We start from the raw sequence: 25,599 nt of genomic DNA, 5'->3' as shown, positions 1-25,599 counted from the left end.
GCGTGGGCCGGGCGCGCTGCGCCACCGGGGACGCGCCGGGCCCGGTGTTTGGGCGAGCCCTGCGGCACACGCCCACGGGCCGGGCAGGGTCCCTGCCGCTCCCCAGAGCGCCGGGCCTGGGCAGCTGCCGACACCGAGCGGGGTCGGGCCGGGGCCCGACCCGCACCCTCAGCGCCGGGGAGGCCTCCCAGGGGCTGGGACCGCTGTGCCTCGGCTGCGGCGAGGCTGCTCCGGCCCGGAGTAGGGCTGAGGACGGGGGTGGCGGGGGTGCCCCCATAGCGGTGGCAGCTGCTTCTTGCTGCTCACTGGCAGGAGAAGGCACGGGTTAACGCGCCGCGTTTGTCTGATCGATACTTGCTTTGCTTTCTCTTCTGCGAGCAGCTTACTTGGCGTGCCACCTCTGTTTATTAGGCTAAATGTAAGCGCATGACAGCGACAGTTGTAACTCCTGTTGTTCTGACCTAGGAAAGCCAAAGGAAGCAAGGAAGAACTTTTTTAGACAGGCTATTTTAACATTAACAGCTTCATTAGAAAAAAAATGTCTTGGTGAGTCCTTTTTCAGGTAAAACAAGCAAAGTTTTAGTTTGTGTCTGTATATACACAGTTCATTTATAAATTTCGTTCATTCGTAGTTACGTTTCAAATAAAAAATAAAGTTGTTTGGGAAGATGTCCTGAATCCATTTTCAGAAGAAACTGTTTTAACAAACTTTTTCAGGTAAAACAAGCAAAGTTTTAGTTTGTGTCTGTATATACACAGTTCATTTATAAATTTCATTCATTCATAGTTACGTTTCAAATAAAAATTTCATTTATTTAGAAATATAAAATAAAGTTGTTTGGGAAGATGACCTGGATCCATTTTCAAAAGAAACTGTTTTAACAAAGCATAAATATTGAGGTCTGTCATTCAAACTTTGATGCAACTCTTCCATCAGTTACTCCTGCCTGTCTTCTGATTCTCTCTGCTCATCAGTAGCTAAGGGTTTTTGGTTTGCTGGATTTGTGCTGGCTTTCTTTACCAGTCTGTAAGTAGGATTTTGTGGTTGGTGTTTCATTTTGGTTTTCTCTCCAGTAATTTAATTAGAATTTTAACATGCTGCTGTGTGAAAAATCTCATTCTGCTAGTCGGCATCTGGTTGAAAGTTTTCAATTTTTTTCCATTGTGGTTGCCTTGTCCCTGATAATTACTACCAGTAGCAGCCTTGAAACAACATTGTTTTTATTCTGTAGTCCCACCAAAGAATTAGAGTAAAATTTTAAAAGTAGGAGCAGTGTAATTAATATTTATTTTCATCTGATCTTACATTTAAATTATATTTTAAATCAGATGTGCCTTATTTTTAATGGCAAATGTGGAAGGGAGTTATTCTAGTCAATACTACACTTACTTTCTTTTTCCAAACAATTTACTTGCTCCCAGCAGACTTGTTAAATTGGTGTGGCTTCCTATTGGCTCTTCACTAAGTTAGCCCCCAGAGTTAGTAAGCACTGTGCCCTGGTCTTGTTGGGTACATATTTATTCATAAATAAAGAAACAGCTTCTGTTCTGTTTATGAAAATAGGCTTAGTGCTCTCTTTAAGTACGATGCTGTGTTGCAGCACTTGTGTCTTGCTGCTGCCAAAAGTGAGAGGCTTTGCTTTGTGATGTCCTCTGTTGTAAGAGTTTTTCAGGGTCTCTCAATACATTAGCTGAGTATACTAAAGCAGCAGAAGAATATTCTTGTTTTCTTTTCCTGGATTTTTTTCTTCCATTTTAGTGAGTAAAATTACTATAAAGAGTTCTGGTGAGTGCTGAAATTCACGCAAGGTAGGAGCCACTTGGGATGGATTGGCACTCCACCCTTGAGGAGTATTCATTATTTATTTTTTATGTGACCAAGCCTGTGATTTATCTAGGCCTGCTCATTTTCTCTTAAAAACATGGGACTCTTTTCTGAAATTTAGTTAGGTCAGTCAAACTTCCTCTTTCCCCTATATTGCTGTATCCTCTTTTGTTATGGAACGTACAGTTCTCATAGGACAATTTTCTTATCTGACTTTCTTATGGAAGAACATAGAAAGCTGTTACTTACATGGGGCATGTAGATGTAGCTGGTACATAAAGGGAACGGAATGCATGTTAGTTCTTGAGGTTCAGCTGAAATACTGTCTTGTGTAGCACCAGGTCACTTTTGTAGCATAACAGTGTTAAAGATATGTCTAGATTTTAGATAGTCAAGTGTAACTCAGTCATCCTTGAAAATTACTGTTAAATTTATCAGCAGTCCAAAACAGAACAACTTGGAGCAATTGTGCTCTGCTGAGATAAAACATGGAAGTTGTGCTCTGAGCAAGTATGCAATGCTTCTCTTTTATTGCACAAGAAGGAATGAAGAGCTGTTTAAATTATTAGTTTGTTGCTGACTGATTTCTGTAGCTGATGAACTAATTTGATAACACTTAAGAGGCCCTCATTTTTGTGCTGGAAAATCCCTATTATGACCTCTTAGTAGATGTGGTAGTTTGGTATCATGATTAAATACAGAATGGTTGTCTTTGGTATATGTGAACTCCAGAAACTGGAGTAGGGAGGGGAGGGAAAACCTGTTCATGTTAGGAACAAAGGTTTTTTACACATCTCTTTCCTTTCAGCATCTCAAGAAGAAAGGTCCATTTTGTGTGGAAATAAGTGACTCTCAGAGGACTGTCCCAATGACAGAGCTGTCTGCACATTTACCCCAGTTTCAGCATGGGCAGCTGACAGAAAACTTCCCTGATACCCATCTCAGCAACACCGTATGTAACAAACAATTTTAGTACCTGCAAGCAGTTAAATGGGGATGAATAATTTGTTGGAATTCTTTTTTCTTTCTGAACTGTTGTGTGATAAGCAGTGCCAATAGAAATATGCTGCAAAATATCTGATGTTCTAAACTCTTTTTTATGTACAAATAAGACCTCCCCCAACTTAAAGTGGTGTTGGAGTGACCAAGCCATCAAGGGAAAAAAAAAAAGGGTCAGACACTCTGGTATCAAACACTGACATTTACAGTATTTAGTGAGCTGTCATGATGTGCCTGGCTGTGGTCTGCTTGGTTCACAGGTTTCTCAGTCACAGAGTTAATTTTAGTCTAGGTAGAGGATGAAGCCTGGGTTTTTTTACTGCTATTGCTGGAGGACTGTTCCTCTGCAGGAAGAACAGCTCTGTCTTGTCTTACTTGTGAATAATTTTCAAGGTGCTCTCCTGGTTCTTGAGGTTTTGAGGGTGGAGGAACTCAAAACCTGAAGTTTTATATGATTGCTTTCAAATATCTAAGCACATACTTGTTGCTAAAACTATACCATTGTACCATAAGTATTTTGGAAAAATCACATTTAGATTATGTACTTGGGTGTGGTGCCCAGGCTCTTAGACTTGCCACACTGTTCTTTGTTCCTGCTATAGCTCTTGAATATCAGGTTTCCTTGTGGCATGGAAATGCTTTTGTGAGGCTGGGCCACTTGTAAATGTGTCTATAGCAGTAATCAAGAGAATGTTCTGATTCCTGCTTCAAGTCTTCTGTACAATTGGCAGTTTAAATAGAATTTTGAAAAATCCTCAGATAATCATCATGCTATACCAATAAAAATACAAAACATTTGAAAAATTAGAAAAGTGGGTACTTTCCTACTGCATCCCTTCTCCTTTCACTTCAGAGGAAATGAAAAAGATTTCTTTTCCTCTTGGACAGGTGAGAGATTAATCATTATTGAAAACTTCTGCCAGATTAAAAAAGCCAGATTAAAAAGCTATGGGCTCACTATCCTTACAGATAACTTGGTGGTGCTCCTTACCAGCAAAGGGTTCTATGTTCTACTCACTAACAGACTGTACTGATGAATAACTGCTACTTGTGCCTTTCCTTTCCATGTTTAAGTAACTGTAGTTTTGATACTAAGTTATAATGATGTTTCTCCCCTTTACACATCTATTTTTTTTTTTGTACACACCTACAAAAGTCCTTTCCTGTTGAAGTATATATACTAGCTTCTGTGGCTAACAAGTCAGCATGTGAAATCCCTAAGTGCTGTAATTTGCTATCTCTTCTAGTCTTCGCACACTAAGAGTTCAACCCAATCTTCAATACCTGCCGCTGCATAATGACCTTTTAACATCAGTGATGTATGAGAACTGATGAAGTCCGTGCCCACTGTCAGGCATGGTGGTCTGCCCCAATGGATAAATCTGGATTTAATAGCTAAAAACTTCTTATCAAATATGCTAAGTTTTTTATCTCTTGGTTCAGGGGCATTGGTCTGGGTTTGCTATTAACTATTTTCCTGATAGGGAAAGAAACACTATCATTTGCTTTTGATATTGTTTATTCACCTGAAAGCGCGTAGTTCGTAACTTACATTTGCTTACGGTGTTACAACAGGTGTTACTGACTTTTTAGCTTCAGAGTTTTCACTTTTAACTATGTCTGAGGAAAGTGAAGAGTCTGTTCCTTTGCTTCCACTTCAGCAAGAGTCCATGGCCTCTGCTCTGTTTAATACTGATCAGGTAGGATATAAGTGCACTTTGTTCTTTTAAGCAGTGGGGCACGCGCATGTCACATTCAGCTACACTTTAGTAGCCTGAAAGGACAGCTTATTTTCTAGCTTTAAGTGCAAATGAGAGAATAACTTGTGTAATTCTTTATGCTGATCTGGTTTTCATGCACTGTGTTTTAGTATGTAAAGGCCTTTTTTGATTGCATCTTTGTTCCTAGCTAGTGAAGGGAGTAAAATGACACATATTGGTCTAATTTCTTCCATTTTTCTTTTCGTTTGATATAACAGGTTTTTGTAGTGGTGTGCTTAGTTGATCAGGCTTTTCCTTTGGATGATTTTGTGTTTGCTCTGTGAAGCTGTAGATTTTTAACTTATTTCAATATATTTCTGTTCCAGAGATGGGGTAAGTGCTCCCTCATGCAAGACTGTTATTACAGCAGAGAAAAAGCGACACATTTGGCAAGTGTGCAGAAACCTAAGTACTCGGTTTGCTCTGCTTGTGCAGAGTTCCAAGGCTCTGTTCATCTCCAGTGTGTTGTTACTTACGATCATCTTAAGCAGTTTATTTAGATGGTTAAGTTTATTGCTGTCTTTCTGTAGACTGAGAGAAATGGAGTATTTTACTATCAAAGTGAAAAATGTTACATTTCTGCTGTAATCTGTGTAGAAATAGGTTTAGTTGTGGCCAGCATTTCAGATTAGTTAAACATGATCTCTTTATTTGCATTCTCCCTTATTCCCGTTTCTATCTGACTTTCAATAATTGTATGTGAGGACTTTATGCAAAGTGCCAAGTGATTTATAACAAATTTTTCATTTAGTAAGAAATAATTTTGATCCCAACATCTTTTTCAGTGCCTATTTCAAATTAATGATACTAAATTCAAACTAAGGTTAAAACCGTGACTGTAAAAATCTGCTTCTGTCCTAGTTTTAATTGTGTAATTTAAACAATTTTAGTTTGGAGCTTTTCTCCTCTTACATTCCATTTCCTTGTTGAAAAATGAAACAGATTTTCTCTGAGGACAGATCTTGAAACCCTGCTGAGCTTGATCCTGAGGGTACCACAAAAAAAGGAAAGAATAAGCAGAGCATTTGGTGCATATTATTACTTTGTACTGCTTTGTAAAAGCAAATTTTTCATGAGTTGGGGAAGTTGTAAAGCTTCAACCAGGGTTTTAGCAGTGTCAGTATTTACAGTTCGAAGTCCAAGGACTTGTACTCCTTAATCTCTTAAGTGCTTTTAAAAACCCCACTAGGAGTTTCTGAGTGTGTACATACCATTTTTTCTGAGGGTGGGGCTGGGAAAATTCTGTAGAGAGAATCTCTAAAATTATTATTGATTTATTGAAAAACTGCAGTGAATTAATGAGATACGAATCAGTAGTTATGTTTAGAAATGCTACTGAGGTCAGCTAATTAGACTTTAACATTGCACATTTAAGGAAAAAATTACCTGAGTAGGAATACTTAAGGAAAAAATCATTAGGTTATTTTCAGTGTCCTGTCTTATGTCCAGATCAATTTTAAGAAAACTGAGTGATATTTTAAAGATATTGCAAAAGGTATCCTTGAGTTTATTGTACATTTTAATCTAATGCTGCTTTAGTGCACTTGGTCAAACAGAAATGTTCTGCAGGAAGTAATTCAGAAGAAATTAGATTAATTTGGTAAGGAATAAAAAATATTTTTGTTTTATCTCCTGTATTAAACCTCTTGAATTTGAACAGTACAGCACTGATTTTGGACATGGTAATACACTAAAAAAATGAGTGGTCTATATCGACTGTCACATTTTAGTGCTTGTTTAGTGTGTCTGGTAATGGTTTTGTTTCTTTGTAGTCCAGAAAAGGTAAAGCATAGATCACTCTCCTGTTGTGCTCTCTGTACATGCACACAACATATAAAAGGTGAATGCCCCCTGCTCATGGTGCTTCTTGAAGAGGGTGCAAAATATTTGTGACACCATGAGCCTGGAGTGCAGGCCTGATCACTTACTAGTAGGTGATGTTCCCCGTTTGTGCCTTTGCTTCCACTGGAAGTTTACCACTGTGTTGGTGTTTGAGTTATATGCTTGATGTTTCGTGTGTTACACTCTTCTTGTTTCAGTATTAGGTGGGACGGGAAGCTCTTCCATACTTGTGATAAGAGTGGTGGAATTTCTTCAATATCAGTGAAAGGATGTGGCAGTAGTTTCCATGGGAAAGAAGAAAATCTGCATGCCTAACTTTCCATACTGAAACTTTGGGATCAAATAGCAGTCTGAAGACTGAGAATAACCTGAGTTTGGTCATCATTTCTGTGTCATTCTTACTAAAAACATGAGAACATTATACCTCATGAAAATCCATTTTAATATATATTCTACTTAGTATACTCTAGTGGGAGTAGCACAGTAAAGGAAGGGGACATTTTCTTGGGATTTTCATGGAGAGGGAATCCTAAATGTCTGTTTGGCATTATTCTTGAGGGCCAGTACAGCTGATTCTTGTCAAGTTACAGGCATTCTACTGTTATGCATCCTTTTACCAAGGGAAAAAGATGCCTTTACTCATATTTCAAAGTTCTCTTAAAAGGAAAGGCTCTTTAAATCCCACCAACCTACTTTTGACTGTTAGTTTTTTTAATGTAAATGTTTATAACATGACCCTGTGCTCCCATTCTTCTAATTACTGTGATGCAGTTAATTACTACTGTTTCAATCCGTGCTGTGGCAAGTGTTCTTGGCAGTGAATATTATCTTACATGTTTCCTCCTCAGGGTCATCTTTAGCTTAATGTACAAGCACGTGACTCTGGAGAGTTGCTGAGGGAACTGGTTTTTATGTGTTGCAGAATGACAACAGTGAAAGACGTCGCCATGATAATAGTGAGCGCCGAAGAAATGACAATGCCGAGTCTGAGACAAATGGGCAGCCACAAAACAACATTCAGCAGGTGGTGGAGCAAGATGAAGAAGAAGATGAAGAGCTAACACTGAAATATGGGGCAAAACATGTGATTATGCTGTTTGTGCCTGTCACGCTTTGCATGGTGGTTGTTGTTGCAACTATCAAGTCTGTCAGCTTTTATACACGCAAGGATGGACAGCTGTATGTATCAGTATTTTCCCCTAACTTTTTAGTGGATTTAGATAATTTTCTTCAAACTCCCAATTCTTTTGGAGTCTGATTCAAGCAGTGAACTTCCTCTTGCCTCTGTTTTCCCCTGCTCCAATCCAAAGATTGTTTTATTCCTTCCAGAAACCAGACCCTTCTCTTTGTGGTACTATTGACATTTATTGTTTGTCTGGTGACCAGTGGGGATAATATCTTGGTTGTTATTGCTTGATTCAAATCCTTGTCCTCATTTTAATACTTTATCATGCTGTGAACACCATCTTGAGCCAAAGCCATTTCACTTGTACTATGCTAGAATACAAGAGTTTTGGAAAAGGAACAAAACTACTAGTGTAAATGAAGTAACATATATGCCATGTTCTGGTTTGCCCGTGCTGTTTAATAAAGAAATTCAAATGCAAAGGGAATATAACTTCAAGAGGTTCACTTCTGGTGAAGTTCTAGAAACTATCCTGGGCGATGTTTCTGTAGAAGTTTTGGGATCTTGGTAAAGTGTTGATGTTGCCAGAAGAACCCCCAATTCCAGAGAAAGCTGATTTGAGAGCAAGGGGGCAGAGGAAGAATACTGAGCCTGTCAGAAACTGCAGCAAGTCATAGAATCACAGAATGTTGAAGAGAGAATAGACCTCAGAGATCAGTTCCACTGTGAAAACATTTAGACAGAATGATTCAGAGTGTGTTTGGCTTTGAAATTTTTGTATAATATAAGCATGTCATTATTTTTTTTACGATAAGTGTTTTCTTCTGTCTCTCCTTCCCACCCCACAATGAAGTAGTTGCCTCAGGAGATTGTATTTCTTTACAAAAAAGTGAGTTGAGCCCATGCATTTTGTTGTGGAAATCACAGGGGAGGCTTTCATGGTGATTCCCTAGGTGAAATTCCAACTGCACTGGTCATCACATGAGTGGTATTGTGGGAGGGTAGCAGAGACACACAGCATGGGAGTAGCCATATCAGACTGTGGGCTGCTGTGGGCTTTATCTGCTTTACAAAGCAGAAAGCAGTAGTAATCTAAGAACGTAGGAAAGGCAGGTCTTCTAAGGAATTCAAGTTTGCTTAATATGCTACTATGCCACCTTTCAAGTTTTGCCTTAGTAGAAAATAGATATGCTTCTACAGCTCTGAATTGAAAGATTACTGCAGTTTTGTTTGATGTTGGCCTCACATACCAGAAACATTGGTGCATTCAGTGTCATTTCAGTTGACTTTTTGTTTTTGTAGCATCTACACTCCTTTCACAGAAGAGACAGAGACAGTAGGACAGAGAGCCCTGAATTCTATTCTTAACGCAGCCATCATGATCAGCGTTATCATTGTCATGACCATCCTCCTGGTTGTGCTTTACAAATACAGGTGCTACAAGGTGAGTAGTTGTGCTAGTTTTATTTATTAGTACAGATTATTTAGAGAATGGAAGAAAATGAAGTCTTATCAAGGATGAGTGAGTGAAAGTAGCAGAACTGCTGATTTAATGCACCGTTTCAATTTTGTGGCTTCTGTTCATTTGGCACAAAGCAGGGCAAAGGCCCAGTGCTATCACTGCCATCTATTCTGTCAGTTAGAAAAACATTGCTTCTATTATTTTTAAATTTTTATGCACTGAAATATTTCTGTGGTCAAGAAATAAAAAGGACAGACTTGGTCCTATTTTGTGGGCCCCCTCTCCCTCCCTGTCCCCGATACAGGTGTCTCCCATCAGTGTGTGTGGCTGTACACACCAGGCAGTATTCGTATGGCAAACACTGAGACTCTAAGGCTCTTTGTGAAAGGCTTCAATCTTGTAATGATGTCATCTAGGCAAGTCCAGGCTTAGCATAATTAATTGCAGTGCCACTTGCATGGGAGGCGTTGTCCAAGAAAATTCCTGGTTTGTTTTGGTCTTAATGATCCATTTGACAAGGCTTAGCCTAATAAAGCTTCTCAGTATGCAGCCAGGACCTTGAATCAGTTGCAAAACACGTAGTGGGATTCAAAGTTTTGCTTCATTTCATTCTGTTTTCAAGAGGGAATAGTGGTTTTGGTCTTCCTGTCTGTGAGTGAAACCCCTTTACAAATTATCTGTTGAGTGGCAGGGGAAATTATTTTTGCCTGATGATGTATACATCATGGAATACTGATTTTTGATGTATGGACCTTCACTTTTATCATAGTGTGGTGTTACATCTGAAGTGACAAATTGCTCTTGTTAAACTGGCAGTTCTCTTCATTCTAATGAAGTCAACTACTGTGCTTTAGCTAGGTTCCTTAGTAGCCACTTGGTTCTCCTCCGGTGCTGAAGGCAACAACTACTTTTCACTAAGCTTTTCACATTTCTGGTTTCCTTCTTAACCTTTTAAAGCACAGCATATTTTCCATACAAAAATAATTGTTCTACTAAAAATTAGAATTATTACATACCATAAATTTCCTGTGATTATATTTTATGCTAATTACACTTAATAATTAACTTATTTTTTAATTTCCTGTCAGAAAATTTCTATGCTGCTATATCAGAATGCTGTGAAATATAGTTACCTGCAATAAAGTTCTATTTTACATGCAGTTCTATATGTAGATTGTAGTCCAGATTATGAGAAATGGAATTTATAATGAAAGAACATTACATCTTCATCTAGAAGTGATAATTTGCTTCTCCTCATAAGATTTTTATCTGAAAACTCTTTTGAAGAAAGGAAATATTACTTCAGCTTCACTGTTGTTAGTTTCCTGTGGTTGTCTTGTACATGATATGTTAAGCATGATCCTGATTCTAGCTCTTCAGTCTAACCAGAAACAGCATCTTTGAAAGGGATTGTATTGATCAGCTTTTTCTTTTTAATTTATTATTCTCTGTATTCTTCATTGTTTCACTCTGCCTAACCAAAGTCTGACTGCTGTAGCTGATTTTAATTCTCTGCATCCTGCAGCCTATCCTTAATTTTTATTCAAGTTGTAGCAGATAGAGCCAAATTTGTACCAGTAATCAGTTAGCGTCAAAGTTGTTAAATGAAAAATGAAATTTCTTTAATTAGAAGGCAAAAATCCTGTTGTGGTATCCTGCTAGGAAAACAGCGAGCAAAACTTACAAGAATTATCTAGAAAAGTAACTTGTAAGAAAAGAGACCCGTGATCTGGAAAATGCTATAGTAAATGAGATACATACTGAGAATACAGCAAACGTCTGTGTGTAAAATGCCAACTTAGATCAACTCTTGAAACTACCACCTCTAGTTCTGTTGGCAGTAGTTTTGCAAGGTGTGTGTAGAAGTTAGCTGGACTGTGGCCTTGGTGTTTGACACTGTCAGCATTCACTACTTTTTTGGGATGAAACATTACTGTTCACTTTATTTCTTAAGTGATAGGAGTTTAAGAGCTTATATTACAAATACAAAAACTACAGGTAGAAGTCATGGGAGAGCTTTCTTTGCTGTTTTCTTAAAGTAATTTCAACTGATTTTACAGAGGAATAAAATTACTCTTGTTAGATCCCTGCTTAGTAGCTGTACAGGTAGTTGGAAAATTTGGTTCTGTTTGAGTCCATATATACTGATGTTCACCTCTGAAAGGTTGTTTCTCCCACTTGCTGTTAGTGGTGAGAGTTTGAAATACTGAGACAGATACACTTTGGCAGTTTTCCTGCAGCACCTTTACAGGTGCTTATTGCATGTGGGAATTTCTTAAGTCTTTTTGAGAACATACTAGCAAAAGGCAGTCTGTTAGATTAGGAGGTTAAATGACAGGTTTTATTAGGTTGGAAGTTAAATTTGAACCTCTTTTGAGAAGCAGTGTAAAGGAGGAGAGTGAATGTTTCAAATATGGTCAGAAATTTTAAAAATGCGTATGAAAAATGTATCATTAGACTCAGTGTGCTAAATTTCTAGCTGTAATGGCTGGATTTTTGATTTGTCACAAAGTCCTGGTTGCATCACTTAAGTGTGATTCCTTTAGTCTTTGTGCATATGCACTTTACTTTTAAGCTAATTTTTGCTAAATATTTTAAGAACATCAGATGCATTCTACTGTACATCTCTAAGAAGAGGTCAAAGAGATAACACATTTTTTTAACAGCTTCTGAATACTTTACTCTGGTGTACATATATAGCAAATTTAGCCAGGTAATTTTCCACTGATTGTATCTGTTGAAAGCAGGATTCCTTATGTAATTTTGATTTCTAGATTATTGCTTCTGACGGGTTGTCTACTTGTAATACTGGGTCAGATTTTATAAAAGAGATTCTGTGCTGGGACTTTGACAAATATATGTTCATTCTCAGTTAATAGATACTAAGACATTACTGCAGTTAAAGAGGTCTTCAGTCATGGTTTTTTTACTTTGCACAATAAATACCAGAAGAGTGCACTTCTGTCAGTGCAAAGTCTAAGTGCCTGTCATTTCCAGGTTTAAATCACTGGGTGGCCCTGCTGAGTACATCAGTTAACTGTTCTTTATTGAATTGTTGGGCATGTAAGTCTGCTCTCATATCAAAATTAGGGATTATGTCTGTAGATGACTGATAGAGAATATAGAAATCCTTATATTCATAAGTTACATTTCAGCAGATAAGTACTGAAGGTTTTTCTGGTTTCCAGCATTTAATTCTATAACTGCATTCTGAAAGTTATTTGAAATCAGAGCAGCACAAAAGTGAATCATGTTTTCCATCTGTGTTCATGCTGGATGATTCTGCTGTGTTGTAATGCCACTGGTATCAAAATGGTCTAAAAATACACGAACAGTAGTGTTCAATAGAGCTAAAGAACATCCACTAAAAGTTCACAAAGCACTTAAAATTCATAAGTGTGAAGTGAAATACACCAATATGCATAGACTAAACATGAATGTAGCACCAACCAAAGAGGAAGATATCTTAAATAATTTTCTTCCTTTAAACAAAAGGAAAAATAACCTTAAAAGCCTTTTAATATATGCTAAATTAAAAAAAAAAAAAAAGTCTAAAAACATCTGTATTGATATCTTCTTCTCCAGGTGATCCATGGTTGGCTTATAATTTCTTCTCTTTTGCTGCTTTTCTTTTTCTCATTCATCTACCTGGGGTAAGTGAACTAAACCATTAATATTCTATTTTTCATGTATCACTTTATGTATATTTTTATTTTAGAACTAGACCTTGAATCTTAAGAGGAATGATAGTGAGTAAGCTATTGCAATATTTTTTTTAGTTTTGTATAGGCTGATAGAGTACACATAAAAGAAAGAGTGATTCATGGGTTTATAATGCACCTGATTAGGTACAGATGGTGTGTGTGTCTATCACACGCGTCGCCAGAATAAGCACATCTTGCTTATCAGAATAAGCATATCTTGGGAGGAGCTTGTTCTGCTGATATGTCTTCTGATAACTTAATTTTTCATTGACATATGACTCAAGGGCAGTTGTTTGCATCATGGCTTTGTTAGCTGTGTATGCAAAGGCTGTTTGCATGGAAGTGGTGGAGTCAGCTGAAAATATCTCCCCAAAATACATTCAGTGCTTTTCTTCTCAAATTGGGAAGCATGCCCTTGTCCAGACATCAAGAAAATTTGGCCAAAATACTTAGTATTGTCTAAAATGAGCAGCCTCCTCAGGATTTCTAACTAGAGTTATGTAATGAAATTATTATACTCTATATGTTTTTATGCCACTTGATAACAAACACTTCTCTTTGAAGAAGCTTATTTAATTTGGTCTCTGGAAGGAGAATGTGATCTTTCCTTCAGTCACTGATTTTTGCTAAAAGTGATCTGTGATGCCTTTTGTGGTCAGTAGTTTCTCTAACCCTAACAATGTCTTTTGAAATACAAAGCAGTTCCTTCATCTGTCTCTGCTGCGTTACAGCAGTGCTGGCTTCCTTTTGCCAGAGGTTCAGAAAGTGAGGGAGGTTGTAGACCAATTATGCATGATGACAGTAAGGGACATCCTGTTAACACTGTATGTCTCAAAGGTCAGCTGACAGCTGCAGACAACAAGTTTGCTGGAGGAAATTATTATGCAAATTATAGGGTTCTTAGTGGCTTGATAAGTTGGTAGCAGCAGGTTCTGCAAAAAGCCTTCACAGCCATTTCTTCCCTGAGTCAGCAGAAATCACCTGTCACTTGGTGATGGCATTTGTCTATTTTGGTTTTGATTATTGAGGTTCTTAATTAGTTTATAGTATTTGGTGTGACAGGGACATGGTTCTTCCAAAAATAAGCTTTTTACTTCAGTGTTTATGGGGAATAATAGAATAAACATGTATCTTTAAAGTTATCAAAGCATTCTACAGGCAGCGTGTTAGTAGAGAGAGATCTTTGCCTGCCTTTAAAGATCCATTATAACCTCACAAGTTTCTGATTATTCTGATTTTTAAAAGTTATGAGCATAATCAAAATGACTGATTTTGCGGTTATGTCCTTTCCTCTCAGCTTCTGCTTTGATTGAGAAGGAAATAGAACCTTAACGAAATTTTTTGAAAAAGCAAAAGAGTTGGTGTGAAGCAAATACTGGTAAAATTTTATCATGTAGTTAAGTATTAATTGGAGAAAGAATTTTACATTTATACCACTACATTGAATATGAAATTTTTTTAAAAGGTATTCTGAACTTTACATCTGTAATTTGTTTCCATTGTTTCAAGCAAATGCCATCTATATTGTTTTCATTTTTTTAGTGAGGTTTTTAAGACATACAATGTTGCCATGGACTACATTACGGTTGCACTCATGATCTGGAACTTTGGTGTTGTGGGAATGATTTGTATCCATTGGAAGGGTCCTCTTCGGCTCCAGCAGGCATATCTCATTATGATAAGTGCTCTCATGGCCTTGGTGTTCATTAAGTACCTTCCTGAATGGACTGCATGGCTCATCCTGGCTGTCATTTCAGTGTATGGTAAGTGTGGGAGCAAGGCGCAGTAACAGGTCCTGTGGTGGAAATTTCTTTTATTCTCTGACTTTTTCACTTTTCTGAATAGACTTTAAAAAAAAATAAGTGTGTATGTGTATCATCCGAAGTAGCAGATAAGGTGATTACAGACTTTATAAATAAGATCATGGTCCTAAACTAAGATCAGTTCCCTGCAGCTGAGGGTTTTGTATTACTGTATGATCCCATCTTCTTTCATGTTTCCTGGACTCTCTATAGATTCTTTGGGGAGGAGAGTTGAAGTAATTCGAGAGGGGAAGAGATGAGAGAGACCCATTTTTATCTTTTTTATGAAGGTGGAGAACTTCCAGCTTCTCATTTTCGCCAAGAATCTTTGGAGTCCTTTGTACATTCAGAATTTAGGAGCTTGTCGTTTCTATACAGTCCCATACAAATACACATTTGCCCAGCTTATGAATTGCTCAAATTTGTGGACATAGAAACAACAACCTGATCCATACCTGATAATGTAGTGAGAAAGAAGGAAGTAAGGATTAAGAGCAGTTTGCATTGCTCAAAGTCATTTTATAGTTAGAATGGTATGGTTGTGAGATCCGTTTCATTGGCTTTTTTTTTTTTTAATTCATTGTAGTTGTCACATACTGCTCTTTTTCAGAATGATGGCTGAGAGAAACCTAGCTGTAGTTTTTCCATAAAGCTTTAGGGGGCACTGAGCACTTGGTAAGAAGATCACTGTATCCTAAATACTGATTTAATTTCCAGGCAAGACTAAAATTCAGTTACTTAGACATAATTAAAACATTACAGCTAAGTGAAGATGTGCTCTTAATTTTAATTTTTTTGGAAGCATGTAAGTGTGCTGAATGTGTGCTCTCATAGTCACTGATCATGATAAAGACTGAGAATCTGTCCAGATGTAAGTGCAGGGGTTGATAAGATTTGATTAGCTGTGGTACATCAGTGTACTCCTTAAGTGTCCTCTTTCTTCAGGGAGAGGAGAATTGTCCCTTGTGTGTATGCCCATTGATCACAAAGCACATTAAGAAAACTTCCCATCCCCCAGCCCCATTTCCACCCTCATGTAACTGGAACAAATCTGAAGAGAGGAGAATTGTCCCTTGTGTGTATGCCCATTGATCACAAAGCACAACTTCCCATCCCCCAGCCCCACTTCCACCCTTCATGTAACTGGAACAAATCTGAGTGCTTCAAGCATTCAGCCTTTATTCAGTGATAGCAAAACAAAATTACTCGAGATTTGCCAAGACCATGATGTGGTTGTTTTGAGTACAGGGGATGTAATTTTTCAAAGCCCACAACCCCGTTCTTTACTGGAGTGGGACCAGCAGTGGTGCCAGGGCAGTTGGCTCAGGTGCAGAAGGCCTGCTCTGAGCAGCACACAGCTCCTCACAAGTCAGCTGTTCCTTTCAGTGTCAGATTGAGTTTCAAATTAATTTAAAGACATATGGTGAGTGGACAAGTGCAAAAGGCAGTAGCAGTGTTATAGCTCTCTATCCCAATGTGCCTGTTTTACAAGAATTAAGCAAGCTTCACCTGTTGTCTTAAAATTCCTTTTAGCGTTAAGCTTAGATTACAAAAAGCTTTCCTAATAGAAGGCAAGCTTGGGTATTTCCAAGATGGTAGTTGAAGAGTAGCTTTCTTGAATTATTCACAGGTCAACATATAGGCACAGGCACATTTGCAGTTGCATAATATCTTAAGTGAGGAATATAATGTTTTAAAATTTGTATGCATATTACAGTAATATGTAAAATAGGTTGCATAACTGAGAATATTAAAAAGCATTGCTGTAGGATACTGAATTGTGGCCAAGGGCTGTCTTCGAAATCTTTATTCAGGGTGCATTTTCTTACTTCAAGTCTCTCCAAGTGTTGCAGAAAAGAAACATAACTATGTCTGCAGGGATGTAAGATCTGTTTATTTTTCCTTTCAGATTTGATTGCTGTCCTGTGTCCTAAAGGTCCTCTTCGTATGTTGGTTGAAACAGCTCAAGAGAGAAATGAAACTCTCTTTCCAGCACTTATTTACTCCTGTAGGTACATTTTGTTAAATTCTTTAAGCTTGCAATCATCCACTCATCTGAAGCAATCTTCTCATTTTTCTGGGTTTTAATAAGATGCTTTTCAGCTAAATTCTTGAGCTGTTCACGTGGGCCTCAGTTTTTGTTTCACTGTTGACTGAAAAATGTGGAACATCATCTGACTGAGACATTTCAAGATAAAAACCAGCATGTTTTGTTCCAAATTACAAACAGGAAGAATGGTAACAGACCTTGTTTTGGATAAAGTACTATGTCCTTAGGCTGTGAATTAAGCCTGTTCAAAGGGAGCAATTGTTTCCAGAAAATATTTACCAGCTTTCAGTCCTTAAATAACCTGTGTCTTAGTATAAGAAATGTGAGAAATTACTAGAAAGAGGTTTGTTTGTGTGATTGTTTTCTCAATGGGTTGTCCTCTTTGGTAAATTGTTTCTTTGCTTTCAGTCCTTAAATAACCTGTGTCTTAGTATAAGAAATGTGAGAAATTACTAGAAAGAGGTTTTGTTTGTGTGACTGTTTTCTCAATGGCTTGTCCTCTTTGGTAAATTGTTTCTCCCTGCAGTTGTGAAAAATAACCTATTGAATTCAAGTTGCTTTTGTGACCTGTGTATCAATTAGTACCTAATTCCATTGTTTCTGAAGTTCCATGTTGCTACTCGTAGTCGCATGGATAACAGTGAAAAAGGCTAATCATAAGTCACCATGCTGCTGGTGCTTCAGACAGGCCTGTATTTGAAAGCAGGAAGTGTTCTGCAGTCTGGCCACTTTGGAGACAAGCTTACAGTGGAGAGAGGGAGGACTTTCTTTGTCTGTCACACTTGCCCAGCATCAGTAAAATGTGGCATAGCTGCCTGTTATTCTGTTTTGTGAGAGGAGAGGTTAACACTGAGAGCTTGAATTAAAATATACCTTTTATATGTAAAAACATTTGGTTACCTCCAGATTGGAGGATTTTTTGTGATGGCGAAGGAAGAGAACAATTAACTTTGATGTAGATACTGCCTCTGAATTGACATGACTCTGTAACAGTGTTTAGAGACCTTTTTATTTGCAGATAAAATAACTGATTAATGAAAAAAGTAAAGAAATGCTTGATCTTCAGAGTGAACCTCATATGTAGAAGTAATTAGTCTGGCAACAGCTGTTGCCTTTTTTTTTCAAAATCTAGTAGAAATAAAATTTTATTCACCAGTTTTTGTAAATGTGTTGTTGCTGGTGCTGGCTGTGTTCCAGATATTATTGTGCTTTAATGAGACTAAAATTGCCTGTTGGAAAAGATAGTTGTATCCAAAAAAACCATGAAAAATGAGAAATAATGGATTGATGCTAACACTATCTCAGAATTTCATACATCAGAAGATACAATTAGCTATGCTGTTGTGGTTTGCATTTCTTTGCTAGCAACAATGATATGGCTTGTGAACATGGCTGAGGAAGATCCAGAAGCCCAACGGAAGTCCAAAAACTCCGCTTTTGGTAAGCAAGGTGAGCTTTGCTTTTACAAACCTTTGTCACTTTATTGGAATATATGTTTCTGGATACTTGTCTTTTAGTTTTTTTAAGAGTCCTGGGTGCTGTAGTAGAATGAAAGCATGGAGGCCTAATTAAGAATGATGGGTCTGTCAAGACTTGAAGAATTGTTTACTTATTGTGCAGTTAATGTTCTTGCATTCATTTTTCTGGGATCTGAGATGTTGGTGTTGAAATGACTCAATATAAAACTATCAACTGAGCTCAACTGCTTGTCAAACTGGGATGACACAGTATAATACCAACTCATTTATATTTGTGTTAAACAGAAATATGCCTAGCCCTTCTGGCTATGCAGATAGTGTTTAAAATGTGGAGTTTGTTTATTTATATGTGTTACTAAAGCAGAGTGCAGTTTCTGAATTGAACATGCTTGAAGGCATCCATGTATATATAACTTTCAGTAAGGTTTTCTATTTTACTGGAAAATTAAGCTGTCAATGTCAACTAAAGAAGCTAATTAAATATTAGATGATAGTTTATTCCTTAATGGTCTTCGTTAGGTTATCACAGAACTTCCACTTTCATGTGGACATATTCCTGAATACTAGGACTTGAGTGCAACATGTAGGTGCTGTGACTGCAGAGTGTACGTTGACTCCTGAATGTTTAAGTAAATATTAAAATCCTAAGAGAGGGTGTCTTGTGATTTTGTGTGCCAGTGCTAGATGTTGCTAAGTATTATAGAGTACCTCTTCCTATCCTGTTCTTCTATAATGTTATATGTGGAGAGACTTTCATGTTTTAGAAGGCACATTTTTGGAGGAGTTTTAAATGCCTTTCTTCCTTTGAGCTCCAGCAAGCCGGACCCAGAATGAAGATGCTGAAGCAGATGATGGTGGCTTTAGTCAGGAGTGGCAGCAACAGAGGGACAACAGAATAGGACCCATTGAATCAACACCCGAGTCACGTGCTGCTGTGCAGGCTCTACCCAGTAACTCTCAAACAAGTGAAGACCCTGAAGAACGTGAGTGTGGACTACTGTGTCTGAAAAGCTTACTAAACCTGAAGCTAGTCAGTCAGGCATCCTGAGTGCATGGATGCAGGTTTCTGTGAGCTCTTAGCAAGCTGAAGAGATGCACTTGCTCCTGATGAATACTGATATGCCTCATAGGAATAATGGTGTTGCTTTTTGATAGAATTTCATTTTGTTGCAGGCGTGAGTAATATTGGCCAAATTGCTCTTTAGTTTCATACACAGACTCAAAACTTCTGTTGCACAAGCTGTTTTCAGACCATTACATGGTCAGTTGCATTAGCCTTTGTCTTTTACATGTAGTGTTCTGCTGTGTATCACCTCTTTTGGATTTTAGGCCCTAAATAAATGGAGTCATTAACCGGTTTTTTGTGCCTCAAGATTAAACTGCTGTAATCCACTTGGTAGGAAGCAATGTTTAAAACCTGATTGGAGACTGTAATTAATGCAGAATGCAATGGGCTTGCTTAGTTTTCTTCAGCATGTTGCTAAGGTGAAATACCTTTGGAAAGTATGTGATATCAGTACTCAGATACCTGTTTTAACAGACTCACGAGTTCCAGTTGGAGTTCAAGCTGCTATTAGATATGCAAAGCTCTAAATAAATTAGGGTGTGCCTGTCATGTGATACTGCCATATTTTAGCAGGTGCAGCTGCTTCCTCTGATGATCAGGTGCTCCTCTGTTTAAAAATACAGGCTTCTACTTTAAGAACAATTTTAAAATTTACTTATTAAAAAAGTCCATTTTCAGCATGCTGCAAATAATTTTTAATTTCCAGAGCTTAAAAAGATAACATTGTGATGCAAAAATTTTAGCAAAGAGGCTATTGCAATTAATTTTTTAACTAAAACTCTTGTCTGGCCAGGCTAATAATATTCTCCTTCCTGTATTCGTGCAGTGAGTAGTAATGATCCAGTCAGACTTGTCAGCCAACATTAGTTTACTGCAAGTCTGAAGCAGTGAAGGTCTGCTTTAGCAGTTTAAGGGTGTTTTAGTGCTTAAGAGATTTTCATGAATGCACTCTTCCAGGCATTTTGTTGGAGGCCTGTTGAAAGAGAGTAGGGTTGCCTTTTTTCTTTTATGCATTTTCTCCCTTTTTTCCTTTCCCCTCTCCTCCTGCCTCCATAATTAATCAAACATCCACCTATGTTTTCATGTTCTTAGTTCCTCTTGGAACTCCAGAATGAATGTTGGGCTGGACTGTGGTGAGGTGGAAAGTAATCAGTAGGCCACATGAAAACAGCTGGTCACCTGATGCTGGCCTTTCTTAATTAACATCTTGGACTAAATGCTCAGAATCTGAATTGGCAGAAATTGCAGTGCTTGCAGAAATAATTAAATTGTGCTTCCAGAGTTGTTGCTAAAGTGGTAATAACTTTTAAGTTAAAAGAATAAGTGAGAATGAATTTTCCTAAATCTCACATGTTGGTCTAAGTATCTTGAGTTTTTCCTGCTGTGATAAGCTCTGTACTTACACACAAGTGCTTTTAAGAACTACCTGCATAAGAATTCTCTAGGCAAATTGGGAAGACAGTGGAATATTTTGCAGTTTATAGGTTTCTAACTGGCAAATAATACGTCTTGTGCAAGGGATTTATTTTTTCTCCTCCCTCAGCCAGGTTAAAGCAATTGCTCTTCAGTATTCTGTTGAATATGACAAGACAAGCAAAAGTGGACACCCCTCCACAAATAAAATTACAGATATCTGAGTTTGTATATACTGCATTTATATGTCCTGGGAAATAGGAGCATAGGGAAGTTCTAATTAAAGGGTGAATTAATTGAGTAGTGTAGCATTTCTAAGCCATCTTGTTTCACAGGAGTTTATCACTTGGTTCAGAAGTGGTACTAATTTTGAAAATAAAATGTTATTTTTAGCAAGTCTTTTTAATAGTTAATGTAAGTATATATTATTCTTTGATAATTACTGACATGTAGTTTTAGTAGACTGATATTTAATGCTGCCATATGTTCACTTTGCAGGAGGAGTAAAGCTCGGTTTAGGAGACTTCATTTTCTACAGTGTCCTCGTTGGCAAAGCCTCTGCAACAGCAAGTGGGGACTGGAATACAACTTTAGCATGTTTTGTAGCCATATTAATTGTGAGTAATGTAAAATTATAGTAGGGATAGTTCCTAATGTTCATCAAGGATAAAGTTGTAACTGCTGCATTTTGTCTTTGATCTTGTTTATTGGGTGGCCAGACTGAAAACTGGTGAGGACTTTAGCTGTGATTTTTATGGACTGTACATCTGTCACTAAAGCCTTTAATTTAGGAAGACATAAAACATAACCTGTAGCATTAATATTTATACATACATATATTTTATATAATTTTTTGCTTGTCAGAGTTCCCTAATTTCTCCTTATGTCTTTTGTGTTTTGTTTTTTTTCTTCCCCTTAGGGTTTGTGCCTTACACTTCTGCTTCTTGCCATCTTTAAGAAGGCCTTACCAGCTCTTCCAATCTCCATAACATTTGGGCTAGTTTTTTACTTTGCTACAGATAACTTGGTGCAACCATTTATGGACCAGCTAGCATTCCATCAATTTTATATCTAGCAGACATGATTCTGAAATGGATATCTGTAGCAAATCTGGGAGGAGGAAAAATGGTTTTCCCTCAGCTCTCAAGGGAGACTGAAGACAAATACTCAAGATTCCAAGGCGGAATCATTGCAACTTCCTCCAATGGTGGTTTTTGGTTTGGTTTTTTCCCTGAGACAACTGCTGCACTGGGCATCGTATGATTTTTCCTGTGTGAAAGTGGCTTCTTCCTGATGGCCAGTCTAAGCCAGGTGCTGTTATATCAGAGATCATCTGATATACATATCTCTGGTAAGGACCACCTGTGTGAAAATTGCTAATGCTTCCACCAGCAACATGATCTCTTACCACAGGCTGATTGTTTTCACAGCGCTAAGGGTGCTCAGGACTTCCTTGTTGTTAACAGAGGAAGCTGACAAATCCCATGGAACTTGTCCCTGTAACCGCTTGAAGAGAGAGAGCCCAATCTGGACTTCTTCAGCAGTGACATTTTGACAGTGGAGTCCCGACTGTGTAAGGGGAAAGGACTTTGTAGCAACTCGACAAAGGGAGAAAGTACTGTCACTCTAAGAGTGCTCCATGACTTCATAGCCTCTGTGCCTGAGTGTGTTTGGTTTAGTAAATCTAAAACTTTTTCTCTTTTCCCACACTGGAACTAGAACCTTTTTTCAGTTTTAATACTTTGCTTTCTCAAGCATGGAGTGCACCTTCTGTACACCTGCTCCTGTTTATTTAGCTGCTTAGGCTTGGACTGAATTATTTGGCAGTAGAGGATCATAAGGTCCTGATTTGGATCCTACATTCTAAAAGGTTAATAAACTACATTAAAAAGCAGTTTGGGGACTTACTCTTCGTGCTCTTGCAAATAATTTTGCTAGAACACCATTTCAAACCCCACATTTGAAAATAGTCACTAACAGCACGGACTGCATCACTGGTGGATGTTCCTTCTTGTTGGCATTCTTATGAAACAAGTAGGTGTTTGCAGCAATCCCAGATGGAGTTTAGCTTGGCAGATCTAGAGATCAAAGTGTTATTAGGAGCTCTTCTATTGCATCGTTGAAATTCTTGGTCATCAAAAACGTGGTTTAGAGTTCTGTTGAACTGCGTATTGGTCACTCAGCTGTCTAACACCTCAGGGTGGCAAGGATTTTTCTTGTGCAGTATCTTTATTGATGAGGATGCTTAAGTTACGTGAGAGATTGCTTAATGTCACTAAGGAGCAAAATTCGTGACTCTCTTCACTTTAATTACCTCTCTTGTGAGGAGCTGGTGATTGGCAAAATGAAAGACAATTCAATATCACTGAAAAGAAGATAGGAGATTTTGAACTTCTTATAAGAAGAGTCTGTTCAAACCTTAAAACTGCTAAACTGATTTCTTCTTCATTTGAAAGAACTCCTTTATGAATAATGGCTTGGAAATGAGACAAGTGAGATGAAGGTGGTTTTGCCATAAATTCTTACTGTGTACAAGTAATGTTTTTTCTTGGGAGCCATAGGGAGTGGATAGGCATTCTATTTTACTTGTATCTTGATACTGGAGTCCTTGCCAAGTAGAGCAACTGTCAAAATCCTAACACTAGCTCCTTTTACCTTTTTTTCCTGGGGTTTTATTTCAGTGCCTATAGATTCATAGGACTGAAACATCAGAGATGCTCATCAACCATTGCCCAAGTAAAGAAAGAAAGACTGTGATGTATAAATCTGCTTTAAAACCAAGAAAGGCATTATTTGATTGTTCTTAGTAATATATGTATTTTCCAGTATGACTTGTTAACTGTAGTGTTAGCATTTACATTTTCATAAAATACATTGTCTTGTCTCATCTGAAGTACTTTTATTCATCTCATTTGTGTGCTGATTCATTGTGTATAGCATTAATAAACCAACTATATCAAAAGTGCTTACAGTAACTTTTCAAGTTAAACTTGTTTGTGTTTTCTAGCTTAAATTACTGTTCCATATTTTGTTGCAATGAAGTCTGACTTAAAACAGGTTGGTTGGTGAGGGTTTTACAGATTTCTGTTGTCACTTCTTGATTAGTTTTTGTATTTGGGTTTTTTTTTTTTAACAAGACTTTGTTTATATACCATTGTAACTTGTTCTTTTCCTGAGCTAAAATAAATCCCTCATGTGTTTTATTGGGCATCTCAGCTATAGTTCCACTGTATAGAACACGTTTGCTAGGAGTTTGCATTGCTAGCATTTGTGTATCTGAGCTGGCTCTCAGTTAAGGGTTGTGACTTAAATGCAGAAGTCATCTCTCTTACTTCTTTTTTGGCTTGGATATGCACCAGGGGAACATTACCTCCATTAAGAGTGGCTTTAGAATATGTAGAAATGTACAAAAGCTTTTTCACGTACTTGAATGGATGTTAGATGTGCAACCCAAGGAAGAGCTCCTTCCAACACTAAACTGCCAGTCTTCCACTTTCCAGAGCTGCTTCTGTTACTCTGAAGTGTTAATTTCTGAGCTAGTGTAGAGTTACAGTGGTAGAGACTATAAAATTTGTATTCACAGAAGCTGCTCAAGTTTATGTTTGAATCTCAAAATAGGTTTAGAAGGGCAATTGCTTTTATAAGTAGCTGTATGTTAAAGTACACTGCTTATTACCAGGTCTTAGGTACACCTTCAAAAACCAGATGAAATTTTCTAGATTTGCCCTCTCAGGCCAAATCATGGTAGCTTATGTTTCAGATGAGGTCTTGCAGCTAAGGATTATCTCAGAACAGAGGTCCAAATAAGGTTCAGTGGCCAATAGGTTTTGTTTGCATTTGGGTTGTTACTACACAAATGTGAAGGTTGTGTCACTTTTCTTTGTCTTGAAACACCGATCTAATTTGAAGATTCACCTCGGTTAGATTGTTGTAACTGAAAGATTTCTCATAAGTAGTCTGCATTTTATAGAGAGTTTCCATTATTATTAAATTAGTATGTTAATGACAGCACATTAGGCTGTAGCTCTGAAAGAACTATGGTGTAAGCTGAGTAGATTCATCCCTTCTGTGCTCAGGCAGATTGACTTGTAGCTGTTGTGTGGCTGTTCCAGTGTTCATACTTCAAAACGGCTGTCACAGTAGCTTTCTTTCCCCATTCAACTTAGAGCAATAGGTCTCCTTCTTTAGCTAAGATTCAATTCAATATATAAATGAGAAGACATAATAGTTTTCCTAAATTCCAGGCACTTGTGTTTGTCTCTTTTTTTTTTTTTTTTTTTTTCTTCCCTTCTATGGGGGGATTTAATCCAGGGCAAAGAAAGAGACCCCTGGAAGTTGGTTTTACAGCAAAGGCTTAGGGTGCTGTTGTACCTGTGTGTGGCTATTATGGTCACACTCAAATTCAAGTGTCATCTGTGTGAGGTGCATCCTGAAGGTGTAAGAATGTAATGCTGCAACACATTCACGATAGTTCTGGATGGGTAGATGATGACTTCTTTGAGCCAAAAAAATCAAGGGCTGTGCTCCACTAAAAATGGCTGATCTCCTCAATGTACAAAGCAGACATAGGCTATTTCAGGCATGGGAGGCTGGTGCTTCTCAGACATACAGATATATATCTGTTCCTTTAGACATACAGATTCATGGACTCTGGACCTGTAGATGACAACTCTTCTGCCATTAGTGTGGTCAAGGATTAAATATGCAGAAGTGACTTTGGGGTTGATGGTACTGTTCAACAAAACTTAGCAAAATGCTTTATTTCAAAAATTACTTCTGACAGTGCTGTTGAAACAAGTTTAATAGACTGTGGAACATGTCTGCACTGTGATTGCATCTCAGTGGTAACTTGGTCATTGGAAACGCTGAAACATGAACTAGAATGGAATTCTTTTACACTCAAAGCATTTGCTGTTTTCTTTTTTACAGACACTGGTTTGTACATAACCTGAATTAAATGTGAATGTTTTTTAAACATCTTTCCGGTTCTTGGTAAGATATGGTTTTGATAGATTATTGCAAATTCTCCTGTATTTGTCTAATAATTAAAATAAAAGTTGCATGGATCCTGA

At 37.7% G+C, this 25,599-nt stretch overlaps 1 protein-coding gene across 4 annotated transcripts in view; it reads left to right on the top strand.

Moving 5' to 3' along the window:
- PSEN1 (presenilin 1) overlaps positions 1-25,599 on the top strand; it is a 26,557-nt gene extending 958 nt beyond the window's left edge. Inside the window, exons 2-12 of one of the 4 annotated variants that reach the window (XM_041399822.1) lie at positions 2,634-2,777; positions 4,486-4,524; positions 7,349-7,605; positions 8,855-8,996; positions 12,600-12,667; positions 14,261-14,481; positions 16,430-16,528; positions 17,936-18,019; positions 18,858-19,031; positions 21,026-21,144; positions 21,447-25,599. In XM_041399822.1, the coding sequence (XP_041255756.1) occupies positions 2,694-2,777; positions 4,486-4,524; positions 7,349-7,605; positions 8,855-8,996; positions 12,600-12,667; positions 14,261-14,481; positions 16,430-16,528; positions 17,936-18,019; positions 18,858-19,031; positions 21,026-21,144; positions 21,447-21,602 (1,443 nt within the window). In that variant the 5' untranslated portion in view covers positions 2,634-2,693 and the 3' untranslated portion in view covers positions 21,603-25,599. Of the gene's footprint in view, positions 1-127; positions 547-2,633; positions 2,778-4,399; positions 4,525-7,348; positions 7,606-8,854; positions 8,997-12,599; positions 12,668-14,260; positions 14,482-16,429; positions 16,529-17,935; positions 18,020-18,857; positions 19,032-21,025; positions 21,145-21,446 lie in introns of those variants that run through there. The other 3 variants (XM_041399814.1, XM_041399804.1, XM_041399793.1) reach the window with 3 other exon arrangements.

This window comes from Onychostruthus taczanowskii, unplaced genomic scaffold, assembly GCF_017590055.1.
Source record: "Onychostruthus taczanowskii isolate IOZ18803 unplaced genomic scaffold, ASM1759005v1 scaffold1, whole genome shotgun sequence".
Classification (NCBI taxonomy): Eukaryota; Metazoa; Chordata; class Aves; order Passeriformes; family Passeridae; genus Onychostruthus; species Onychostruthus taczanowskii.
This window is presented reverse-complemented; position numbering and strand designations above follow the sequence as displayed.